This window comes from Muntiacus reevesi, chromosome 1 (assembly GCF_963930625.1).
Source record: "Muntiacus reevesi chromosome 1, mMunRee1.1, whole genome shotgun sequence".
In the NCBI taxonomy this organism is placed as follows: domain Eukaryota; kingdom Metazoa; phylum Chordata; class Mammalia; order Artiodactyla; family Cervidae; genus Muntiacus; species Muntiacus reevesi.
The window spans coordinates 10,404,292-10,430,182 of record NC_089249.1 but is presented as its reverse complement, the minus strand read 5'-3'; the positions used below and the strand labels follow the sequence as shown (position 1 = coordinate 10,430,182).

At 41.6% G+C, this 25,891-nt stretch overlaps 1 protein-coding gene across 2 annotated transcripts in view; it reads right to left on the bottom strand.

Moving 5' to 3' along the window:
• Nucleotides 1-632: 632 nt before the first annotated feature.
• The window catches only part of SLC17A8 (solute carrier family 17 member 8), a 38,340-nt gene continuing 13,081 nt past the window's right edge, over nt 633-25,891 (bottom strand). The window contains exons 3-12 of one of the 2 annotated variants that reach the window (XM_065920983.1): nt 24,601-24,719; nt 22,685-22,799; nt 21,174-21,261; nt 15,179-15,265; nt 14,444-14,583; nt 14,162-14,311; nt 13,055-13,187; nt 8,522-8,632; nt 2,898-3,025; nt 633-1,514 (exon numbers count right to left, since the gene is read on the bottom strand). In XM_065920983.1, the coding sequence (XP_065777055.1) occupies nt 1,170-1,514; nt 2,898-3,025; nt 8,522-8,632; nt 13,055-13,187; nt 14,162-14,311; nt 14,444-14,583; nt 15,179-15,265; nt 21,174-21,261; nt 22,685-22,799; nt 24,601-24,719 (1,416 nt within the window). In that variant the 3' untranslated portion in view covers nt 633-1,169. The remainder of the gene's footprint in view (nt 1,515-2,897; nt 3,026-8,521; nt 8,633-13,054; nt 13,188-14,161; nt 14,312-14,443; nt 14,584-15,178; nt 15,266-21,173; nt 21,262-22,684; nt 22,800-24,600; nt 24,720-25,891) is intronic. The other variant, XM_065920993.1, reaches the window with a different exon arrangement.

Sequence of the window (25,891 nt, the reverse complement as noted above, 5' to 3'; positions counted from 1 at the left end):
AGAAAAGTATGAATTCATGTTATGAGCTTCCCTGGTGGCTCAGATGGTAGAGTCTGCCTGCAATGCAGGAGACCTGGGTTTGATCCCTGGGTAGGGAAGACCCCCCTGGAGAAGGAAATGGCAACCCACTCCAGTATTCTTGCCTGGAAAATCCCATGGACCGGAGTTGCCTGGTAGGCTACAGTCCATGGGTTCATAAAGAGCTGGACATGACCAAGCAACTTTAACATTCATAAGACTCATTTGGTTCTCAGATTACCTAGGACCCTAAGGATCTTTGAATCCAGTCCCCCATATGATGTTTGAATGTTCTCTGCCACATCAACCCAAATATTTTCCATCCTCCATGCCTGCCAAGAAAGGGAATTATCCACATGACAACGCACTCCATTTACAGTTTTCATTATTAAAAATATCTCTTCTAACCTGAAGCAAAACCTTCTCCAAAACTAACATGTGTTTTGGACTCCACCAATCTCAACACTTGGAGTAGGAAATGGCAACCCACTCCAATATTCTTCTCTGGAAATCCCATGAACAGAGGAGCCTGAAGGGCTGAAGTCCATGGGGTTGCAAGGAGTCGGACAAGGCTGAGCACGCATGCATGCACGCAATCTCAGCACTGCCTTTGGCAGGATGACCCTGGGCAAGTCCATCTTTTGTTGCTTTCTTTTCCTCATTGTAAAATAGGGATAAGAAATGTATGTCATGGGGTGTGGAGATTAAATGAGAATGTAATAAAACATCTGGCACAATACAGGGCCTTTGAAAGCAGTGGCATTTATGAGGAATAGGAAACCCACCTCTACATGGCTACTCTCAGAAATGTAGTAGCAGCTATTTTTTTCTCTCCTCCAGGCCAAATATCCCCATTTCCTTCCATTTTTCTTTGAAAAACATGACATTTTGTCTCTTATTCTTCCAATCATTCCTTCCTGAATAGTTTTTTCTTTGAGAGAAGAATCAACTGCCAATCAAAAAGCTTGTAGCCATACATTTTATGAACTTGGAGCAAGTTGTTTCCCTACTGCTGAGTAAATCTCTCGCTGCTCCCCCACATGCAACGTCCCTAGAGTTAACCCCCTGGCAAGGCAGCCTGTGGAGAAGACAATGGGCATGGATACTTTCTGGTTCTAAAGTGAGGAGGAGCCGGAAGCGCCCCTCCGACATTAGGATGCCTCTGAGAAGCTTTCCCCTTCATTCTGGTAGGATGTCAGCTCTTCCTCGTTGATGGTCACTCCTCTCTCTCCTCTCCATTCCTCCCTCTGGACTTCACACTTCTGGGTGGTGGCTCCATATGACATCTTCTTTCTGGGACTTGCAAAACTCTCATGGTTGAGTTCTGTCTCCTCAGCTAATTCATCCTGGTCAATGATTCCACACTTCTCCTCAGAGAGGTTCTCGGGGTCTGCCCACTCCTGCTTCTCCCCAGAAGCAAAGACCCCATAGAAGATGACGCCACTGTAATGCACCAAGGCAGCTATGAGGAACACATTCTGCCACTCCTCACGGGTCTGAACAAGGAAACAGTGCCAGTTAACATTTTAACCAAAACCAGAAATTAACAGTATCTTCTGGAGTCCCCCACTGGGACAATGGCACTTAGTCACCCTGAAGCAATGCTATACTTCTTGGGAGGGCATGTGGCAGATGCATGCCCAGGACCCAAATGGAATTTGAGTGTTTAAAAAAACCAAAGTTAAGACTACAGTGAATATGCATTTTTTTTAATTTAGAAAAATACTTTATAAAATAAACATCCTGTAAGACCCTTGCTGCACCATTTCACAGCTCTCCTGAATATACAAATGAGGTTAAATTAAATTTGCTTTAGGAACCCACCATTGTCAATATCAGAGGTCTCCTTCTTGCTTGCTTTGGATACATGACAATTTAAGTCACGAAAGTGCTCAGTTTGGACTGCCAGTAGCTTATGTATAATCATATTTTCTATGAAAATATATTGTATAAAAAATAATGTGAATTTGTGTTGAAAGAGTTCATAACAGAATTAATAATCATGTTACTAATCCTATCACCTCATGAAGAGAGAGATAGTTTGGATCCTCTGCCTGTAAAGTCACCAGGGCCCACCTTTCTCTTCTATCAAAAGATAAGAAATGTTATCCCACACTTTCTTCTCTAAGAAACTGGGAGAATTTCTGAAGTTATATTTGTAATAGGTAATTCAACAACAAAGAAGTAGTTGGGTAAAAATGCCATGGTATCAGACAAAGTTTATTTGCAGAAGGCAGCATATCTAAAACCCTTTCAAAGACAGAGACGAAGAAACCATGTGGCCTGTGGCTGAATTCTGGATGGATCTGGGATCCTAATGTACTACCCACCTTAGTCTAAATACACAAACGTTCAGTAACGACCTGCTGCCACACCTGTGTGGGTTCTTAGGAAGGGTCATTAATGTCTTGTTTGTTTTCTTCATAATAAGGAAGTATAACTGCACTAATATTTTCATGCTGGAGCCTGCTAAGCAATAATTGGAAATGGCTATAAAGTCTAATTACTTGGAATTATAAAACAACCTTGGGCAATTTATTTATCCTGAGTTGATTGCCTCAGTTTCTTTTTTGTGTCTTTAAACAGTCTTTATGGTATTATCACTTCTTCTACACACACACACACACACACACATACACACACACCTTCTATTTCTCAGTTTAAGAAACATAGAGCCAAACATCAGTCAGTCCTGCTGCCATCAATAAATGATAATTTTTTAAAAGCAGAAGAAAAATTAAAAAAAAAAATAGAAGCTCAAGTGACTCAGCCAAGTCAAGGACATAGACATTCACACAGGCTGGGATCAGGCCTTGAGACGTGGTGCAGTATTCCGGTCCTCTCATTGTGTAACCCACAGCCCCAGGGGAAACCGTTACCTTATGCTTGGTCATTGCGCCCACAATAAGGGGACAGACCATTCCAGAGAGGGTTCCCACTCCATTTGAGATTCCCATGAGAATGCTGGCATAGCGAGGGGCGATGTCCAAGTGGTTGACATTGAAACCTACAGTGAAGCCAAACATCTCAAAATCAGACTCAGGAGCAGAATTCCAAACACATTTTGGAAAATATTTAGCTTTCCCCAACTCTCATCAACCTCTCTCCTCTACTAACGGATGCGTTTACCAAAAGGGCTCGCTTGAGGATTGTCAGGCTGCGTCTGCTCATAGCAGAAAACCATGCTGTGATTGATTAGTAATGGCTACTATGGGTTCTTCATGGGGAGAATTATGGCACCTCTACCTCCTAGGCTTGAGACCCCAAAATAACAGCGTTTGGGGCAGCAGTGAAAAGCAGAGCCTGGCTCACGTGTATTCAGAGTGAGCGGTCACACAGTCACGCTGTCGCTGTTTAGTCCCTGAGTCGTGCTCGGCTCTTTGGCAAGCCCTGGGCTGTAGCGCTCCAGGCTCCTCTGACCATGGGATTTCCCAGGCAAGAATACAGGAGTGGGCTGCCATTTCCTTCTCCAGGGATCTTCTCTACCCTGCGCTGTGGGCAGATTCTTTACCGCTGAGCCAGCAGGGAAGCCCACACAATCACACACAGCGTGATTAAAACTAAATCTTGCTTCATAATATCCTCCTTCCTAGCTCTCAGCTCACTCCCAAAAGGCTACCACAGGTTGGTCTGCCTTAGTACCACCTGGCATATTATAAAGGGCTCTTTTTGGATAAGAAAGATTTACACAAACATTTGCAGGAGCCTCTGCAATTTATAAAACACTTTCACATACATACTTGATTTGGAATTTGTCAATCTGGATTTGAATCTTATTCTTATCTCTTAAACAAGTCATCTTTAGGACTTTGTTTCCTCATCTCTATGTTGAGGGTCCTATTACTCCTTAACTCATAAAGATGCTGTGAGATGAGGCTTAGGGGAAATATGTACACGAGTGCTCTTGGCAAACAGCTGAGGTCTAGTAACTATCACAGTGCCGATATCAGCATTGCTGTTGCTGCCACTGCAAAACACACCCGTCTCTCTGGGGTCTTTTATGAGTAGGTAATGCCGCAATGAGTGGTGAAATAAAGAATCACCAGTACCTCACTATTCTTCTGTTTTTCAGGAGAAAAGGATGAGTGGAATGGAGGAAGCGGGAAGGCAGGGGAAGGATAAGGCTTTGAAAGAGGAGGCATCGGGCACTGGGAACCAATTCTGCCAGTGTAGCCCAGGGTTGCATTTTAGAGTCAGACCTTGGATCTGGCTGTTTAATTGAGATGCAAACCTGGACAAATGATTTAATCTTTCTGAACCTCAGCTTCTTCATCTATAAACTAGGATAATCATTCTTATAAAACTGTTGTAAGAATTAAGATAAATAATATATGTCAATTACATAGGTACAAAGAGGTGAAAGCCAACATCAGTTTCTTTACAGTACAACATCCATCTACCCTGTTTACTTTCCTGAGCTGGCAAAGTGTCTGGCACATAGTAGGTACTCAATATATAGTTGTTTAATTAATTACTAACTTGAACTCTGAAATTACAGCAGGGGGTTATAGGTTTTATTTACTCATATTTTTATTTTCCCTTGTCTTGCTTTTTAATTCTCTATTTTGTACAAAGAACTAAAAATAGAATTAAAAAAAATTCTTTTTCTAATCCAGCCTATTGGCTGTTTGCTTTATTTCCTACCTCTGTTCAGAGAGAATTTTAAGAAAACCTTTCTGGAATAAACATACCTTATCTTTCAGATCAAAGTGGCAAAAAATCAGAATATAAAACAGCTGCAAGATTAATTAATCCTACTGTTGATTTGAATGTGATAAACACTTTATTAGAAAAGAACCCAGAGATAAGAAGCAATTAATATGATTGGCGAGTATTATATTCTGACACAAAGCCTAGACATCTGCGTTTAGCTAAAGATAATAGGAAAAAAGCCATTTAGGTTTCTAGCTACACAATCCTGGGGTTTGGGGGAAAAATCATTGAGAAACTGAGATACTAATATATATATATGTATATATATATATATATATATTTTTTTTTTTTTTTTAAGCAGATACACAAAGCAAGTTACACACAAGTTGAGAGAGTCTGTCTTCTCTACACAGGACATCTTCTAAAGCAGATATCATCCATTCTTTGTATCTTTCTAATCTCACCTGTCTCACCTCTCCTATTTATAATCAGTTCCTAAAGTGAGCAAGTCTCCCTTGGCATCCCTATTAACCCCTTATAAAGTTGATATACCCCAGATCCTAAGGAATCATCCTCCCCATGACCATAGTCCCTCCCATAGTCTCACTGTTGGATCAGATAAACCTTTACTCCAATCCTAATCACTTAATTTACTTGAGTAAGTTAAGTCACCTCTCCAAGCCTCAGTGTCCTCCCTAATAAAATGAACATAGCAATAACCTTCTCATCAGGCTGCTACAGGGATTAAACGAGTTCATACCTTAAAAGTGACCAGCGCAGTTATAAATGTTGAAAAAAAAAATTTCTCTCCATCTGATTGTCGCTTAAGTTGGCAATCTGGGAACAATGTGGGCCTGAATATTTCAATATCTCTGTGGACAGGATATGAATCTCTTTTGCATTACCGGGCTATCAAAAGAAGATGTCCCTTAACATCCTGCTGGGAACAATTCATGACTGCTCTATCCTTGCTACTCAAAGTGTGGACTACTGATCAGTGCGTCAGCTTCACTGGGGAGCCTGCTCGAAACACAGGATCTCAGGCTCCACTCTACACTGGCTAAATCAGAATCAAACTTTTTGCAAGATCCTAAGGTGACTTGTATGCACCATTAAATTTTGAGAAGTATTAGGCTAGATTGAATAATAACTGAATAACCATAGTGAATATTTTTTAATTGTTTTATGCATCTGGTACTGGGACTAAGATCTTCAAAAGCTTTATTTCCACTAGAATATAAACTTTATAAGGACAGAAACTTTTCTTTTTTTCACTGCAGTATCTGCTGCGCCAAGAACAGTGTCTGACTCTTAGGAAGTGTGAAGGAATGAAAGAATGACCTCAGTTCACTGCAATCTCCCAACAGCCCTATGAAGTTGCCATTATATCTCTCCAGTCTCTAGATAAGGAAACTGAGGCTGAGGATTTAAATAACTCAGCTTTTTTTTTTTTTTTTTTTTTTGCCTTCTGTAAATAGTAAGTACTAAAGAGGGGCTTTACTCTTGCCTGGAAAATCCCATGGACGGAGGAGCCTGGTAGGCTGCAGTCTATGGGGTCGCGAAGAGTCAGACATGATTGAGCAACTTCACTTTCACTTTTCACTTTTATGCATTGGAGAAGGAAATGGCAACCCACTCAGTGTTCTTGCCTGGAGAATCCCAGGGATGGAGTCGCACAGAGTCAGACACGACTGAAGTGACTTAGCAGTAGCAAAGAGGGGCCTTATAACCAGGTCTTTGCATCCCTAAACCCAAGTCGTTAGCTTCAAGCTACTTTAAGTGCAAACATTTTTTTCCAGTTTAACTATTCATCAGCTCTATTTATAGTTGACCCTTGAACAAAGTGGGTTGGAGTTGCATGGGTCTGGTTACAGGCAGATTTGTTTCCCAGTAGTAAATACTACAGTATTGCAGGAAATGCAGGAGACACAAGTTCAATCCCTGAGTCAGAAAGATCTCTAGGAGGAGGAAATAGCAACCCACTCCAGTATTCTTGTCTGGAAAATTCCATAGACAGAGGAGCTTGGCGGGGTACAGTTCACAGGGTCACAAAAAGTCAGATACGACTGAGCAGCTAAGCATGCAAACACGCGTGCACAGGATCTGTGGTTGATTGAATCGTCAGATGCAAAATCGACGATACAACAAAACCCAGGATGCAGAGGAATAATTTATACAGGAGGGCTTCCCTCATAGTTCAGTTGGTAAAGAATCTGCCTGCAATGCAGGAAACCCTGGTTTGATTCCTGGGTTGGGAAGTTCCATTGGAGAAGGGATGGGCTACTCACTCCAGTATTTTGGGCTTCCCTTGTGGCTCAGCTGGTAAACAATCCACCTGCAATGCAGGTGACCCAGGTTCAATCCCTGAGTTGGGAAGATTCTCTGGAGAAGGGAAAGGCTACCCACTCCAGTAGAGTCAGATTTTTGACTATGCGGGGTCGGGGATCAGCACCCATAACCTCCACATTGTTCAAGGGTCAGCTGTATTTTGATAAGACCAAGGCCCTGTTTTAAGAGTAGTTTTGACCAGAGGCTGGGTGCTCTTCTATTCTAGGATGTTATCACCATGTTTGATCTTTAAGACAGCCCAGAATCATGGGAAAGAGCTCAGGCGTGAAAACCAGGTAGGACTGCACCTTAGTTCTTCCTTTGTCCCCAGTTGTGTAACAATAGGAAAGTCCTTCATTTTCCTGAGCGTTAAGTTATTCCTCAGTAAAATAATGGTAATATCATTTGCTTCACAATGTTGTCAGAGATGCAATACATGTCAAGTGTTCTGTTAAATGACAATTTTTGGTTTTACAATCTTGTTTAGAGATAGGAAAAAAAAGTCCCTAAGTTTTACTTTTTCACCCAGTTTTGCACAGGGAACTTCTGAAGTCTGTAATATGCTAGCACTGTTACCTCTCATGCAGTAGCTGGTTTCTGCTCCTATAAAATGGGGAGACCGAAGGCCCTAGGATAGCTGTTGGAATTGCAGGGATTAATACACAGAGTGGGCTGTGAACAGCCCCCTGCTCAGAGTTTGTGCCTGATCAGTGTTAGCTCACATCATCATTACTATTCTTCTTAAGTCTTGCTGGCTTAGCAAGTCACATCACCTCTCTGGATCTGCATGTCCTTGTTTGAAAAATGAAAGCCATGGAGAAGACAGAAAACTAAAGAAAAATTCCATCCTTAAAACTTTCTGATTCTCTGTGTGTATATGCATGTGTTCAGTCATGTCCAACTCTTCACGACCTCATGGACTGTAGCCCGCCAGGCTCCTCTGTCCTTGCAATTCTCCAGGCAAGAATACTGGAGTGGGTTGCCATTTCCTCCCCCAGGTGACCTCCCCAACCCAGGGACTGAATCCACATTCCTGGCACCTTCTGCATTGGCAGACAGATTCTTTAGCACTAGTGCCACCTGGGGAGCCCTTCAGATTCTATAACTTTATGTCAAATGACTACATCATTTGATTGTGAGTTAATGTTAGCAATTCTCCTGTAGGAAGTGAGAATCAAAAAAGTCACAAGAGCCTCTGTTAGGTCGGGTGGCCTGGTGCTAAAGCATGAAGGTGCCACTTTGCCCTGCAACACGCATTCTGCCCACGCCCCAGAGAGGGCACCTGCCTGTTGTCATTCCCAAGATGAAGAAAGTAGTGATAATTCCAGCTTGGCTGGGCTCCTAAGCTCAGTTCTCAGTGATATTCAAAATCATCCCCACTAGATGGAAATCTCTAGCCAGTGGCCTTGATCCTTGGGAATGGCCTGGCTGCCAAAGGTAGAGGCTCAATATCCTTTCCTTCCTTTCTCCCAAGTCTTGCTGAATCTATGGAAAAGATTTGGAAACCCAAAGGGCACTTTACCTGAAATAGCAAAACCACTAAATCCTACAGCAAGCACCAGAAAGGAGATAGCCATCCCTTTGGTATGGGAAAAGCCCACCACGAGGAGCAAGGTTGCCTCCATGCCAAAACCTGTGAATGGAAACAGCAGGGGAAAACGTCATTTCCAAGTTAGTCAGCCCAAGTTCATGAATTTATCAAAAAGAATCTATTTTCACGGACCCAAGCTTTTAGTGCACATATTCTGGTATAATATTTACAATCTTATAGGGATTTTCTTGACTACACGACTTTGCTAATATTACCCAGGTGTTCTGTGAGCTTTCCAACAATTTCCTGGTGTGCCTTGAACACTGAATAGTCCCAGGAGGTATAATGATGCCCATGGGATGAGGAATGTTTATTATTAGTTGTTCATGGGTAGTTCCCCCTGCCATTTCTAAGACCGTCAGTGATTCTCCATTAATTACACCAGTGATGGTCTCTCACAGAAAATGAAACAAAAATAAAATTTTTAAATAAAATAGTAGTATTATTGCCAAAAGTGATTAGAAAGCAGTAGTGAATATCTGAAACAAAAAGCAGAGCCTCACCACCTGTAAAGCATAAGGCAAAATTCTTCCTTTTCAGAAGTTTGCCAAGCTTTCAGACCTCTTTATAATGCCATGAGATATTTGCATATAAAATACAGTGGGACGGAAATACTTTTTGCTCCTTTCATTCAAAATAAGTGAATCCAGCACAATAAAAAGGGGAAGGAAATGCTGAAGATCCTTCTCACCAACACACAAAAACGCACACAAGTTCAGTTGATAGCAGATAGAAAGATGATAGAAGTACTGTTTCCAGGGACAGGAAGTACCCTTGGAGGTAGAAGACAGTGAAATGATGCTTCATCCTAGAGACTATCTGCTGATTCCAGACATCGCCACACGATTGTCCTCTGAGTTACCTCAAAGATAACAGCCCCAAATCAAGCCTCTGTCTCCCATATTCACTCCAAAACAGACAAAAAACCACCACCACACTCTTTCTTCTTTTCTCAATTAATCTATCTGCCTGTGTTTAGAACCCAGACTTTATCAGACAGGCCTGCTGGGTTCAGATTCCATCTCAAAATCACTAAGGGTGTGATCTTGGACAAGCACTTCTTCTCTTAGATCACTCATTCCTCCCTGCCAAAAGCTCATAATGCAACCTTGGAGCATTGGAAGATGAAATTAAATTGGGTATATAAGGCGTTGAGCATGATCACCGGCCACGGACATGACTCGACAAATGGTAATCGAATGTTCAAAGCAGAAATCTCAGAATCAACTTGGACTTCTTTCTCTTCTTCAGTTTTCAGATAAGAATCCATGATGTTGGCCTTAGAAATACCTGCTTTTCCTTCTCTGACCATTGTCTAAGTTCTGGACCCCACTACCTCTCACCCGGACAACTTCAGAAGCCTCTTTATTGGTCTTCCCATCTCTTTTTCCTCTGATCCATCCTCTGGATCATTATTTTTCTAAACTACAAATCTGATCGGTTGCCCCTTTACTTAGAACGCTTGTTAGTGGTTCCACACTCTAAGCACAGAGTCTATAACAGATTCCTCCTGCTGTCCCAGTTTCAGTTTCTGTCTCTCTTACCCCCTGGCTCACCATCCGAAGCCCATGGGAAGCCCTCTACTGTCGCACACGTCTCTCCACCATTTCCTGATCACAACACTGTTTTGTGCCCGTACCGTATTTCCACAGACTGTTCCTTCACCTGCAGTACTCTTCTTGTATCACTTACTTCTCATTTCTGGAGAAATCTTACTATTCTTTAAAGTCCAGTTCAAATACTGCTTTACTTAGGAAGCTGACAACCCTGCCACTCACCACCAAAGAAGCTGACATCTCCTTCTTCTTACTCATTTCATAGAACTTTTCAGCATTGCCTTGTAGTTTTTCATTTATGTTTCTGCCTTCCCCAACAAAACTGTGATATTACCCAGGGAAGGTACCATGGGTATAGTACAAAGCCTGGCAAGTATGTAGTGGGAACTTGATAATTAATGCAAAGGAAAGAAAGGAATATCAAGATTAAGTTGAAATACAAGCCAAGGCACTTTTCTCTAAACCTTAATAAGTTGCTTACCTTTCTGAATCCATTCTTCAAAACTATTATAGGAATAGGGCAAGTGTCAATGATTGTTTTAGATGGTCATCTAAAGAGAATCAGTGAAATTATGGGCACAGAGGTGCTTTTTAAACTGTGAGCTTCACAGACCCACTGATACAGAGAATAAATGAGTGGGATGTGGGGGGATGCCACATGGGGGACTAGTGGGGGATGCCCGTGGGGGGATGGAGAGAGGGAGGGGCAGTATAGGGGTGGGGAGTGGGAGGTACAAGCTACTGGCTGTAAGACAGGCTCAAGGATGTATTGTACAACACAAAGAATATAGCCACCATTTTATAACAATTCTAAATGGAACAAAAGCTTCAAAAATTGTATTTATAAGTTTTAAAATTTTAATTAATCAATATTTTTTAAAACTGTGGACTTTATACCATTACTGGGCATCCATGTCCCATCACCTCATGGCAAATAGATGGGGAAACAGTGGAAACAGTGACAGATTTTATTTCCTAAGGCTCCAGAATCACTGCATGTGGTAAGTGCAGCCATGGAATTTTGCTCCTTGGAAGAAAAGCTATGACAAACCTAGAGAGCATATTAAAAAGCAGAGACATTTCCTTGCTGACAAAGGACTGTCTAGCCTAAGCTATGATTTTTCCAGTAGTCATGTATGGATGTGAAAGTTGGATCATAAAGAAAGCTGAGCGCCAAAGAACTGTTGCTGCTGCTTTTGAACTGTGATGTTGGAGTCCCTTGGATGGCAAGATCAAGTCACTCAACCCTAAAGGAAATCAGTCCTGAATATTCATTGGAAGGACTGATGCTGAAGCTGAAGCTCCAATACTCTGGCCACCTGATGCGAAGAACTCACTCCTTAGAAAAGACCCTGATGCTGGGAACGATTGAGGACAGGAGGAGAAGGGGACAACAGAGGATGAGATGGTTGGATGGCATCACCGACTCAATGGACATGAGTTTGAGCAAGCTCCAGCAGTTGGTGATGGACAGGGAGGCCTGGCATGCTGCGGTCCACAGGGTCGCAGAGTCAGACACGACTGAGCGACTGAAAGGAACCGTGCGTCCGTGCTCAGTCGCTTCAGTCGTGTCCGACTCTTTTCAACCCCGTGGACTGCAGTCCTCCTTTGTCCATGGGGTTATCCCAGCAGGAATATGAGAGTGGGTTGCCACTTCTTCCTCCAGGGGATCTTCCTGACCCAGGGATCAAACCCATGTCTTTAGCATCTCCTGCACTGGCAGGTTATTTTTCCCTATATATAATTTAAATTGTTGAAACAAAATTAATAACAAGTAGTAATGGTATAAGGGCTTCCCAGCTGGCTCTGTGGTAAGGAATCAGCCTGCTGATGCAGGAGAAGTGGGTTCAGTCCTCGAGTTAGGAAGATCCCCTGGAGAAGGAAATGGCAACCCACTCCAGTATTCTTGCCTGGAAGATTCCATGGACAGAGGAGCCTGGCAGGCTATAGTCTAGGGAGTAGCAAAGAGTTGGACATGACTGAGCGCACACACACACACATACCATTGTATACTAACTATTTGTGTTTTGGAACTGGCCTGTCTTACACAACAAGGCATGTGGCTCAAACTTCCCTTATCTTAACACTATCAAAAAAATGGAACCAGAAAGGTAATTGCCCCCAAATAATTAGAATAAAGACACTGTATGAAGAAAACCTATAAATGATACATTGATGCATCAATAAGAAAAAAGATTTTTGCCAAATAGTAGACTTTCAAAGAAAGAAAAATCATTTAAGAGCATAAGTGACTCCTATCTACTGTGAAAATGCTAGGACTGTATGTTTCAGGAGCTGAAGGATAAAATTTAAACTTTATGGGTAATCAAGAGATCCTAGGAAGTGAAACTATGCCAAGCTGACAAGAGAAACAGAATTAGAATTAAAAGGTCTGAGAAATTCTTTCATTTCATATTAAAACAACCTGAAGTTCACACAGGCAACCAATTCAGCCAGACTAGGATCTTTTGGCCTCAGTCACACTTTCCACCTTCTATTTTGTTCAGACACTCAGTCAAGTTCGACTCTTTGAGACCCCATGAACAGCAGCATGCCAGGCTTCCCTGTCATATCTTTTAAAAAAATATCTCTTTTTTGGCCACATGACCCAAAAAATGCCCCACATATTAGTGTGCCCACCAGGGATTGAACCCAGGCCCTTGTTAGTGACAGCACAGAATTCTAACCTCTGGAGCGCCAAGGAATTCCAAAACTGTCATATCTCAGGTTGCACAAGGACAGGCTGCATGACCTCTAGGCAGGGGTGTGATGGACACTCAAGTATCAACTAGGGGATGGACTTAAGGGCCTTCTCAGTGCTTAGACATAACCTCAAAAAGATGGTTTGCAATTCAGTTTTATCTCATTCTACAGAAGCTGCTTAAGCCACCTATGAAATCCACAGTACCTCCGCAGTTCATGATTTTTCTGACAGCAGTTGTGGTCAAAATTTTTCTGCTTCTTAAATAATCAGCCAATTGTCCTCCAATAGGCACAATGATCGTCATAACCATGTGTGGGACCGCTGACAAGAGACCCACCTGGAATGAAAAGAAACAGTGAGCTGTTTTTAGCTACTTCTGAGAGATGTACTTCTTTAACACCCTCACCATCTCCACTGAACCCCTCACCCTCACCACCAAATTTAATCATCTAATTATATAGGACCGAGACAGGCCTGAATTTTGTAATGAATAGACAACGAATGAGTGAACAACTTTAAGAATAGACCCACTTGTCTCCTCTAGGAAGCTCTTTGAGATGGGTAGGTCTGTTCTTAAAATCGTTCACAGAGGCCCCAGTACCCAGTGGGTGTTTAGCTACTTGGCGCATGGCAGTTAGACTCTGGGCACAGAGTACCCCCTGATGGCAGCCACCACTGGCTGGGCTAGCTCTTCCATAGTCACTTCTGACAGTGCCTGTAGCTATGCAGATATCTACCTCTACTAGGCCTCTGTTCTTTATCCTGTGGGAAGGAGACTTAATACTTTTAGGATGACAGCTTGTGTTTTACCATCCACACTCTTCATACCTGAAACACAGGCAACCTAACAGCAATGGTTGGGGACATTGAAAAAGGTTCGACTGTGATCTGCAAAATGAGCTTTAAGGTTCTTACTGCTCCTCCCCGAATAATTTATAGGAAAAAAAAAAAAAAAACCCTCGCACCCTTACTGCTCCTCCCTGAATAATTTATAGGAAAAAAAAAAAAACCTTGCACCCTTAAATCTTTTGATCCTTGCCTAATATGCAGTTCTTGAGTCAGCTTCAGAAACACTTTGAGAATGGGAAGAACATAAATCTTTAAAACCAGCTTAATACAGCTCTGATCCTTACTAAGAAGAAATTAAATAGCTATGTTTATTGTGCGTAGAATGCATAACTTGTCTGACCTCCAGGGTATTAGGTGTCACAGAACTGTTAGGAATTTTGATCAGTAATGTAATTATTTTATCAAGCAAAGATTTTTGCAGTAGAAGCAAGAGATTTAAAGTTCAAGAATCTGTATGTTTACCTTACTTATTGCAAATCCAAAGACCTCTTCAAAGTAAGCAGGCTGACTTATTAACAGCAAATAAAATGTCCAGCTTCTGCAGAAATTGGCCACAATGATGGCATACACTGGCAATGACGTGAAAAATCTTTTCCATGGTATATTAAATTTCTAGAAAGTGGAAATACCGTGAGATTTTTAGTGAATATACTGACAGATTATTTTTCTTATGAGGCTAACACAATCACTGAAAGAAATACTCATAAAAAAGGGGCAAGTCTTCATCTCTCCCTCTCTACTTACACTGAGACTAGCCAAGTTGGCTCCTTCTCCTATGCTTGTCTCTATATAGGTCCTCTCCTCCTGGGATATTGTTGGGTGAGCTGCTGGACACTCATAGGCCTGCAACAGCCAAAACATGTACCAAATAATCCCCAAAATACCTGCAGTTGAAAAACAAAAGGCCTGATGATATCATCTCGTTTTCTTCCATCTCTAAATTTGTCAAATTTCAAAGTATTCTCAAATGGCACCATATTCAGCTAGTAGAAAGCATTTGGTTGGTTTTTCCTGGCATTATGTTATTAACTGGTATTTAAAGAAAGATTATGTTCTGCTCATTAAGAAATTCAACTTTTATATACACATTAAATGAATCATCGTTAGACAAGTATTCCATTTATGTGATAAACTTCTTCATAATCCCTATTTTCATACAGTAAACTCTTAAGCCAACCCCATTAGATAGTCAAAGGCCATATCTATCAGTTACCCATGTGTGTGTGTGTGTTCAGTCACTTCAGTCCTGTCCAACTCTTTGTGACCCTATGGATTGTAGCCCACCAGGCTCCTCTGTCCATGGGATTCTCCAGGCAAGAATATTGAAGTGGGTTGCCATTCCCTCCTCCAGGGGATTTTCCCGACCCAGGGATCAGACCTGCATTTCCTGCATCTCCTGCATTGGCAGGGGATTCTTTACCACTGAGCCACCTGGGAAGCCCAGTTATTCATGGGAACTCATGAAATCAAATCACTCACCATAAATATAAAAGACAGAGGCCCATCCAATGTACTGGACCAACACCCCGGCCAGCGGCATGGCAATCACTGCTCCTGCATAGGAACCTAGGACAAAAAAAGTCGAAGGAAACTTACCAGTCATCAGGCAAGCCCATCCAACCCATTAGAGTTCAGCAGTCAACCTGAAAGCTGCAATCTTCAGGTTGCTCAGCGTGAAGCAATCACACCGAGTGGGAGTGAGGATGCCTCTGTGCAGAGGAGCTGGCCAACTCCCACCGTGCCTAAAAACAGGCCTCCAGGAGAGAAAGGCCTCCAGGATGCCCTTTAACTTCATCCGGATCCCATGGAAGGGTTAGACAGAGATGGCTCAGGCAACCTCGATTTGGAATAACAAGAAAATGGAATGAAAAAAATGACAAAAATGTGACAACTCTGAAAAATTCAGTCAGGCACAATATTGGGTGCTGAAGACAGAAAGTGAAGGAACAGGGACTCCCCTAGTGGTCCAGTGGTTAGGACTCCGTGCTTCCATTGCAGGGGCATGGGCTCAATCCCGAATCAGGAAACTAACATCCCACATGCTCGGGGTACAGCCAATAAGTAAATAAATAGCCAGAACATTAAAAAGAAAGAAAGAAAGTGAAGGCATTTATGTAACTATCTCTCAGGGTTCACAATTCAGAAGGATATCACCTAGGTCTTTACTTAAAAAAATTTTTTTTCTCCCAGTTTTATTGAGATATAATTATATTGATATATAATTCACCTAGGTCTTTAAATGAGGAACTTCAAACTATGAAAGGATCATGCTTTTTAGCGTCTCAAATTTTTTTTTTAAATACCAGAAAACTGTTAAATTTCAGGATGGCAGGATGACCAGGATAGCTACTGTCTTCATCTGCCTCCTAAATGGGTACATTTTTAGTTTCTTACTTTGAAATACCTAACTTTGTAAATACTTACCTGTGTGTGGATGTTTATCTTGTCTAGACAAGATAACAAGGGCTAGAGGCAGTGACCTCACCTCCACTATCTCCAGCAGCTCTATGATATCTGGTGGAGAGACACGAGCCCTGCGAACTCCCAATAAATATTAACTGAATCAAAAAAAATTACTATATGAAATTCCCTCTGGGTATGAGTGGAAAGAATCCTTGCTTCAGCACAAGTGAGCAGCAAAAAGGAATGCTGTATCCCATAACCCAGTGCTAAGGAAGATCTTCAGGAAACAGGAACTTGAAGAGCTTCCAGACAAAGAAATTGAATCCCATGTTTCCAAGCTGGGCCCAGCTGGCTATGAAAGGCCTGACCTGGAATCCTGGATCTGAACATCAGGACCCCTAGGAAGTCTCTCAACTCCTCCAAATCATTTTCTTCAGATGGAAGTGAAATCTCTGTCTTACCAAGTTGTTTTGAGGAGCAAATAACTTATTACATGAAGGTGCTCTAATTAAGTGTAACATAACGCCAACTAGCATAGTGGTTATCACATCTGCTTTATACACAGAAGGTCCTAGGTTTGAGTCCCAATGGAGCCAAACCAAGAGGGCTGCTTGTTAGAGCTTCCTATGTGGCGCTAGTAGTAAAAGAATCTGCCTGCAATGCGAGAGACCTGGGTTCGATCCCTGGGTCAGGAAGATCCCCTGGAGAAAGGAATGGCAATCCACTCCAGTATTCTTGCCTGGAGAATTCCATGGACAGAGGAGCCTGGTGGGCTACAGTCCAAGGGGCTGCAGAGTCAGACACGACTGAGGGACTAACACTTGCACTTTCCAACATCAACTATTTATGCTGCTATAGTGTACAGAAATAAAGAGCACTTCTGATATTTTAACCTCAGACTTCCTCAGACCGATAAGGCAGAGGTTCCAGGACACATCATCTATAAAGGAGAGCTACAGATCTGATTCCTCTGTGAGTGTGGAGAAGGTGGTCTCCCTTCCTGGAGCAAATACCCTGGGAGTGGGAGGTGGGAGCTCCAGTTTAGATGATGCAAATGGGGAGGGTCAGGGGATAACCATCTATTAATATAAGGTTCATTGAGTGTTTTCTGTGTGATTTCTAGTATTGTGCCGAGTACTCTGGATTCCTGATTTTATTTAACCTTTTTTTTCCAACCTGGTAATATTGGTACTGGTGTCATCCCCATTTTACAAGAATGCTTGGGATGGGAGGTAAATTTCCTGAGGTCACATGGTGTGAGTGACCAGAATCTAGGTCTGCAGGAATCCAAAGCCTTTAACCTTAACTGTGTAAGAATTCAGTCCTGCTTCTTCCATTCAACAATAGCCAATAATTCCTCATAGCAAGAAGCATTCTTCCACTGAGGAAATTTTACAACCTGAAATTGTCCTTTCCTGTTTTTTAGACAACTCTTCCTCATCCTTCCAAACGTGGCTGAATGTGATCTCCTATCACACCCACAGGTCCTGTGCATACCCCAGTGGGGCTCTCCACCCATATTGCCCTAACTGCACCTTGACCCCTCTGTGTGGGCACCACGGAGGAAGAGGGAGGTGCTTATTGAATGGCATCGGCAGAGGGGAGTAGCTGGCCTGGGATGAGAGAGTCCCCAGTGCTGTCCTCACTTTCCATGAGAGTTTATATCTTGTTTTCCCCTCCCTGAGCATCAGTCTCCTCTACTATAAAACAGTGGAGTTAGAAAAAGAATTCAGATTTGTGGCTATCAGAGGCAGGGGTGGGTAGAGGGGAAATCACATGAAGGCAATCAAAGAGTACAAATTGTCAGGTGTAAGTAAGTACTAGGGGTGTATCATACAACATAATAAAGATAACTAACACTGATATATGTTGTAAATGAAAGTTGGTAAGACAGTAAATCCTAAGAGTTCTCATCACAAGGAAAAAAGATTTTTTGCCTGTTTCTTTGATGTTGTATCTGTGTGCGATGATGACATTCACTAAACCTATTGTGACAAATATTTCATGATGTATGTAAGTCAAATCATTACATTGAACACCTGAAATGTAAACAGTGCTGTATGTCTCTTCCATCTCAATAAAACTAGGGGCAAACAAAACCAAAAAGCTATGTCTTTGAATAAAGCCAATTTTATTTCTTAAAAAATTAAAATTAATTTAAAAAATTAAAACAATGAATGTGACTAGATGTTTTCTTAAGACTCTTCCAACTGCAATATTTTTTAAGTGTAAGAATCATTTATCCCCAAGCCTGGGTTTACTTCTAATGACATTTTCGCTGTGCTCTTCTTTGAAACCAAGGCCACACCTTAGCTGGGAAATACAATAAAGTCTGTGACCTTGATCAGGTAACGTTCCTTGAGAGTCAAATCATTTCTTAAATTAGCCATTTTAGGGCTATAAAAACACTAAGAATGGGGAGTGGCTGCTAGTTGTTCTTGTTTGCTGGCAAATCAAAATAAAAGGCCTTATAAGTAAATTTTCTGAAGAAAATAGGTCAAGGTCAGCTGGGGCAGAATCTTATATTCTTATAGAGTTGGTATAAGATCAGTAGGGGAGGTGGAGTTGATCTTGAACTGCAAGTAAAAGGACAAAAATGGTTCCTAAGGATGGGGGAGACTAAAGATGTAAAGGCATCTCAGCTCTGCGTGCATTTCCAAATGAGACACAAAATAGGCACGTGGGTGAATGTTTCACACCAAATTCCCTGAGATCCTTTATTACTACTATTGCTGCTACTACTGCTGCTGCTGCTAACACTGCTACTACTTGTGCAGGTAAAGAAGAGAAAGTGAAAGTGTCAGTCACCCAATTGTGGTCAACTCTTTGTGACCCCATGAACCGTAGCCCACCACGCTCCTCTGTCCATGGGATTCTCCAGGCAAGAATACTGGAGTGGGTTGCCATTTCCTTCTCCAGGGGATTTTCCGGACCCAGGGATTGAACACAGGTTCCTGCATTGCAGGCAGATTCTTTAATGTCTGAGCTATCAGGGAAGCCCCAAAGAAGACGAGGGAAAAATAAATAAATATATTTAGAGAAGTAAAACTTCCTCCTTAGCTAAAATGTACAGGTTAGCTTGTGTTAGGAGAGAGATGCTAGCTTGAAAATCTAAGCAGACCTAAATTCAATCCTAATTCTGTGTGGGCCCATTGTTAACTTTTGTGGCCTAAGTCACTTTTGTCTTCTTGGGCCTCTTCCCCCATTAAAAAAATATTTGAAAATATTGGTGGCAGCGAATGCTATTCTTTTTCAAATATTGATGGGTACCTAGTAGAGTCTTCTGAACACTGATTACTCTCAGAGATTCATAGAGGGGCCAGTCCCAAAGGCATGGCTTCAAATGACGCAACCTTAGCAAGGTGAAATTTGGAGACCCAGGAGTTAAAGTCACATCAGTACTTAAGGGCTATTAATTTGCTTTGGGGTAGTGGATGATGTCCTCTTCATTTTTTTTTTTTTTCTGGAAGATAATAGCAAAAGTTGATTAAATGGTCTCTGTGACAAATCACTGCAGATGGTGACTGCAGCCATGAAATTAAAAGACGCTTGCTCCTTGGAAGAAAAGCTATGACCAACCTGTGAAAAAGTGAAAAGTCGCTCAGTCGTGTCCGACTCTTTGCAACCCCATGGACTGGGGCCTACCAGGCTCCTCCATCCATGGAATTTTCCAGGCAAGAGTACTGGAGTGGGTTGCCATTTCCTTCTCCAGGAGATCTTCCGGACCCAGGGATTGAACCTGGGTCTCCCGCATTGTAGGCTTTACTGCTTTACCGTCTGAGCCATCAGGGAAGTCTCATGACCAATCTAGACAGCATATTAAAAGGCAGAGACATTACTTTACCAACAAAGGTCTGTCTAGTCAAAGCTATGGTTTTTCCAGTAGTCATGTATGGATGTGAGAGGTGGACTATAAGGAAAGCTAAGCACTGAAATATTGATGCATTTGAACTGTGGTGTTGGAGAAGACTCTTGAGAGTCCCTTGGACAGCAAGGAGATCCAACCAGTCCATCCTAAAGGAGATCAGTCCTGAATATTCGTTGGAAGGACTGATGCTGAAGCTGAAACTCCAATACTTTGGCCACCTGATGCAAAGAACTGACTCATTTTGAAAAGACCCTGATGCTGGGAAAGATTGAAGTTGGGAGGAAAGGGGGACGACAGAGGATGAGATGGTTGGATGGCATCACCAATGTGATGGACATGAGTTTGAGTCGGCTCCGGATGTTGGTGATGGGAGGAAATGGACAGGGAGGCCTGGTGTGCTGCAGTCCATGGGGTTGCAAAGAATCAGACATGACTGAGCGACTGAACTGAACTGAACTGATGATAGTGTCTACAAAGTAGTGTGTGGTGAGGAAAGCTCTGAATCAAGAATCCAATGTTCTAGCTCTTGCTCCATTCTTTGGTAGCTATGTGATCTTGAGCAAGTCACTGGACTTCTGCTTTAGTTCAATGAAATGAGATTTTAAATTTTAGTTTTAATTTCTCCATTTGTAAAAAGAAGACTGGGGCCTTGACTATTCTACATCTTCTACTTTCAAGTTTGGGAAATATTTGTTGGCTAATCCTACAACCACTTCCAATAACTTTTTTCTTACTTTTCTCTATTAAAGATGTTAGAAAAGCTAGGCACTGGCTTTCCCAGCTTCCTCTGCAGTTAGTAAAGCCTATGACACAGATAGGACCAAGCAGATAAAAATGGAAGCCTGGTAGGGGAATTGGGAAGTCTTTTTCTTTCCTGATGAAAGGAATAGAGTTGGTTAGGACAAGCATCCCTTCTTCTTTCTGCCTTTAAGGTGGACTTAATGCCTGGAATTGTGGTAGCCATTTTGCAAACATGAGGAATATGCATGAAGGCAAAAAGTTATCACTCTAAGGATAGTGGAGTAGAAAGTCAGAACATGCGCAGGCCCTGGATAGATTACAGGCCAGCAGAATCAACACTAGCAACCAACTATTCACCTTTGGACTTTTGTTATGTGAAGAAATTAATTCTGTTTAGCAGGGTCTTCATCTAAAGCCGAAAGCATTCCTATATGCAACTTGCTATTGTTCCAACACACTCACCACAAAAGGAGGTTGTGGCCAGCCTGCTTCTCTCCAGAGGCGGTGCCCACTTACTCCACATCCCGTGACACGCTGGGTATGTCACACCCTGGCAAAACAGTTCAAAATGGGTGATTCGATTTGACTCCAGTTTCTTTTTGTGTTTAAAACTTGGACTTTGCCTCTCTAACATTACAGTGTAAAAGCCCAACTTACAGAAACTAAATAACATGTGTCAGCTATTTTGACTCACAGCACAGACGCTAAAATTCAAATACTAGTTCAAATGTAAGCAAGGTGGGGAATGGGGGAGGGGGTCTTCATATTTCATATTATTATTTAATATCAGTGTGGAAGTGGATTTCCACAATCAGCTGACCCATCCTCTCATTTAAAGATATGGAACCTGAGGCTGCCAGCCATCAGGTGACTAGATTCTAGTCTTCAGGGCTGTTAATATCATATTCTTTCTACTGTGTTAGTATTTTCCAAAGTGTGGTATATGTCCCTCCAGTGGGATAAGAATTGGATTTCAAGTACTAAAACAACCTACATTTTTTATTATCATTGTTACATATATATTCTAATATGCTTTAGAAAAATATAACTAGCACATTAAACCCATGATATCAAAAATACTGTTGCTTATGAGGAGGTTCTATTTTGTTTTGTTTTTAAGTAAATTGACCAGGGGAAAACTCTAGGCAAGTAACAATATGAATCACAGTGTGAATATGACAAAAGTGACAACGGTTAGAGGTGAATGACTGAGTTTGGGAAGCATTTCTCTACATCAGGTGGGAGCAGATTATGGCCTGATGTGGCCCACCCTCTGTTTTTCTCCAGCCCTCAAGCAAAGAATGGTTTTTAAATGCTTAAGTGACCAGGAAAAATTTTTTTTAAAGAATTGCATTTCCTGGCATGTAAAAATCATACGAAATTAAAAATATCAGTGTCCAAAAAGTTTCACTGTAAAGTATCCATGCCCACACGTTTACATATATTTCTGGCTGCTTTTGTAAACAATGGCAGAGTTGAGAAGTTGCAACAGACCACAGTATGGCCAGCAGAGTACAAAATATTTACCTCCTGGTTCTATATTATGCTACCCACTTCATCAAGTTAAATCTCTGTGTAAGACTACAGCCCTGGAAATTTACAGACTTATTAATAAATCCACTTAAATTGTTTTAGTGGAAAGAGCCCTGGTTATGTGAACTGAAAGCTTTGGGCTTCAGTTTCAAAATTTATTAAGCGGAAGTGGTTGGATTAAATTACCTCTAAGATCACTCCTGGCTCATCTGAAATTCTGCACTCTGTGAAATGATCCTTCATTGTGTATAAATTTGGAATCACACATGGAATTTTAATTAAAGTATTCATAATTACAGTCATAACCAGAAAGTTCAGACAGCCAGACAAGGTGGGAGATAGGAAAACTGATAAAGGAGGTTTTCTTCAAAAATTAAAATTTCTAAAGGATCGTGTTGTCTCCAACAATATCAAAATTTGTTAAGGAAAGAGTCTCTTACCTCCACTAAACCTTGTAAAATTCTGACACCCATGACACAGCCGTAATGCGCTCTGGCTGCAGATGGAATGAGCATGTTCAAGGTCGATGTTAGGAAGATGGCAGCTCCAAAGACCCTGAGGGACCAAAACGCTGTGTTACTGGGCAGGCCCCACCATGGATGTGGCATATTAGTTAACCATCAGAACAAACCTGCCTGTCCATGGAAGATCACTGTATAAATTAATAGAGAAATAGATGTGTTAGGGTCTGGTGTCTCCTTGCTAGGCTGTCAGGCTGCTTTGATTCCCGAGCTCCAGTCCTTGGGCCAATCATGGGAAGGTTTGGGGCAGTATAGGGGTGTCCTGCCTAGATAAGATCCAGAAGCTGGAGACTGACCGGCACGAGATAAACCTACTGTAGACCCACCATTGTTCTCGATTCTACCTGAATGATCCATTCTGACTACCACCTCATGACTTCTGCACATTTGGGTTGTATCTTCTGCTTCCCAGTTCTGCCCTCATGTTAGCAGATGGGGATACAAGCTATCTGAGAGGCGTGCTGTGTCCTGGAACCAGACCGGGCACCTGTCTCAGCCCCCCAGCTTTCTGCCAAGTACCGTGTGTCTCCTCTTTGCCTGGACAGGAGTGTCCCAGGGAAAGAGAGCGGGCATCATTTTATCTCTTTCTCACACATGCTAATGATGCTTCAGATTTTTTTTTTATTCTGGGAAATCTTATTATATGCTATTTCTTTTTAGGGCAGAAGTGTGAATAGTGACTTCAAAGACCATAGGAACCAGTATTTTATCACTTTTTAAGAAGAATACAACAGGCAAGTGACAATAAATAAAGGACACAAATTAGATAAAAACATAAGTAAAATATGAGTCATGCTCATAGAAATGACTTTACATATGGATATCACTTTCAGACTTTTTTCCTTGATCCATAAAACAAAATAAATTTTATATTGCAACCCAACACACACTTACACACACAAATGTAACCAAAACAATTTCCAAAATTTGATTCTAAAATGTGCAATGAGCTAAGATATTTTCTATTCTATTTGATTATCTTTCCTTCTATTTCTCTCTCTTTTTAGAAAATAGATATTGGTAAATCACTATTGATTTATTACCATCTAATGAGTTCTGTTTTTAGAGTTTGAAAAATACTGCTTTATAAAGTATACACTTCACAAAATCCATATATGTTAAGTCAATTACAATTAGAAATGACCTGGAAATAATTAGTACACTTCTAGTACACTCCTTTTCTAGTACATATACATATTGCATATCTCCCAAGTGGCCATCACCTTTTGCTTAAATACCTTTAGTAACAGAGAGTTACTACTCCTTGAGGCAGCTCATTTTTTCTTGGACCTACTTTTACTTGCTCAAACACCTCCTCTAGACTCTCAAGGGTATGAAAGACATCTTACAGTCTAGAGACAAGCCCCCTCCTACTCACATGACAAAACCAGTATAGTACAGGACACTATCAACATGTAAACAGCATCACAGAATGTCATTGCTCAAAGGGAACTCAAACAGAATCTAATCCATGTTTCATTTCACAGATGAGGAAATGGAGGTCCAGGGAAAAAGAGGAACTCAGTGGAGGTTACCAAGTGAGTGGCTTAGGGTCCAGAAACTGTTTCTCCTGACTCAGGTGCAGTTGATTTTTTTTAAACTACATAATCAGATAAAGAATTGCCAGATAGATTAAATTAAACAAAAAAGTAAACAAAAAGAGATTCTTAAGAACAGGATCATATAAGGTCAAGGTCTGTGAATCATGTCTTTAGGAATGACTTCTGTCTTTCACTCTGCAGCTCTAAATTGAGAGCCAATTGTGCAGAACTGATAAAAGCATACAAGCCACTTTATGATCTGTATAGCGCTCATGTTAAATGAATTTATCTTACCTGTTCGCAGCAAATTTATTTGAAATGAAACCACCTGGAATTTGTGTCACAATATAACCCCAGAAAAAAGATCCATGGATAAGGCCCACCGTCTCTGGGTCCCAGTTAAATTGTGCTGTCTGGAAATGAGAAATCAGATACACTTGGTTTGTAAGAAAACACTTGTCTGTCATCATTCACTGATGATCCTCTATAATAACCCTACGAAGTCTTCCTTTCCCTCCTTTAAATTCAGCAAATATCTTTTTCATTTTTTAATTTGCATTGGGGTATAACAGATTAGCACGCTGTGATAGTTTCAGGCGAACAGTGAAGGGATATTCAGCAAATATTGATGGGGGGCGTCAATGGCAGCAGGGACACAGCGAAGTCCTTGTTGTCACTGAGCTCAACTCCTAGTGAGAGAAAGGAGCGACCGTGAACAAGTTAAAACAGCATGATGAAGGCTAAGAAGAAAATAAAACAGCTTGTAAAGAAAACAAAAGGTAAATTCTAGGTTTACTGGGCTATTTAGGTACCAGTTTAGTCAGAGCACTAAGGGAATGACAGTCATGCCTCTCATTTCTTTATGAAGATAATAAAACCTACCTACCCATAGGATGTCTGGGGACAAATGCCATGAATATTTCTAGTAGGTTATTCCTCTGCTTAGAGATTTTTGCATTTACCACATTAGGGTAATGCCTGGGCACAGTGTGGACTCCGCACATGTTAGCAGCTATTGTTGTCGTTGTGACGATGACAACGGCAACAAAACCCCTTACACAACTCAGACCATCGAAGCACTTCCTCACTCTCTTTCCCAGCAGAGGAACTCACCCTTTTCCGATTCCTTACAAATCTCCCTCCTCTGAGGAAGCTCCTCAGCCGCCCTGAATTGAAGTGGTCACTTTTCCTAGGCCTTGGTCCCCAGACCAAGTTCTTGCCGTCATGGCACCCACCCTGTTCTCAAACTAGCCTGTCACGCGTCCATTTCCCACTGAGGTGGCAGGTGACTCTACGGTGGCAGCCGTGTCCTTTTGACTTCATAACCTCTGTACCTCAAACAACTGGCTACAACATAGAAGATGCAAGTAAAGATTTGCCAAATGAGTGAATGGCTTTGTGAAGCATTGGTATCAAAATCCAAGATGTTCCTGTTACGGAGTAAGAGTTCTTAATTATCAACATAGAACCTTTTATGAATTTTCACCACATTTTGTTTTCCGATCACAAACTGTCATGTACTTATTTGCTCGTTTATTCAATATGCACCTTGTGCTTCTTGTGCGCCAGGTCAGGTGATCGTATA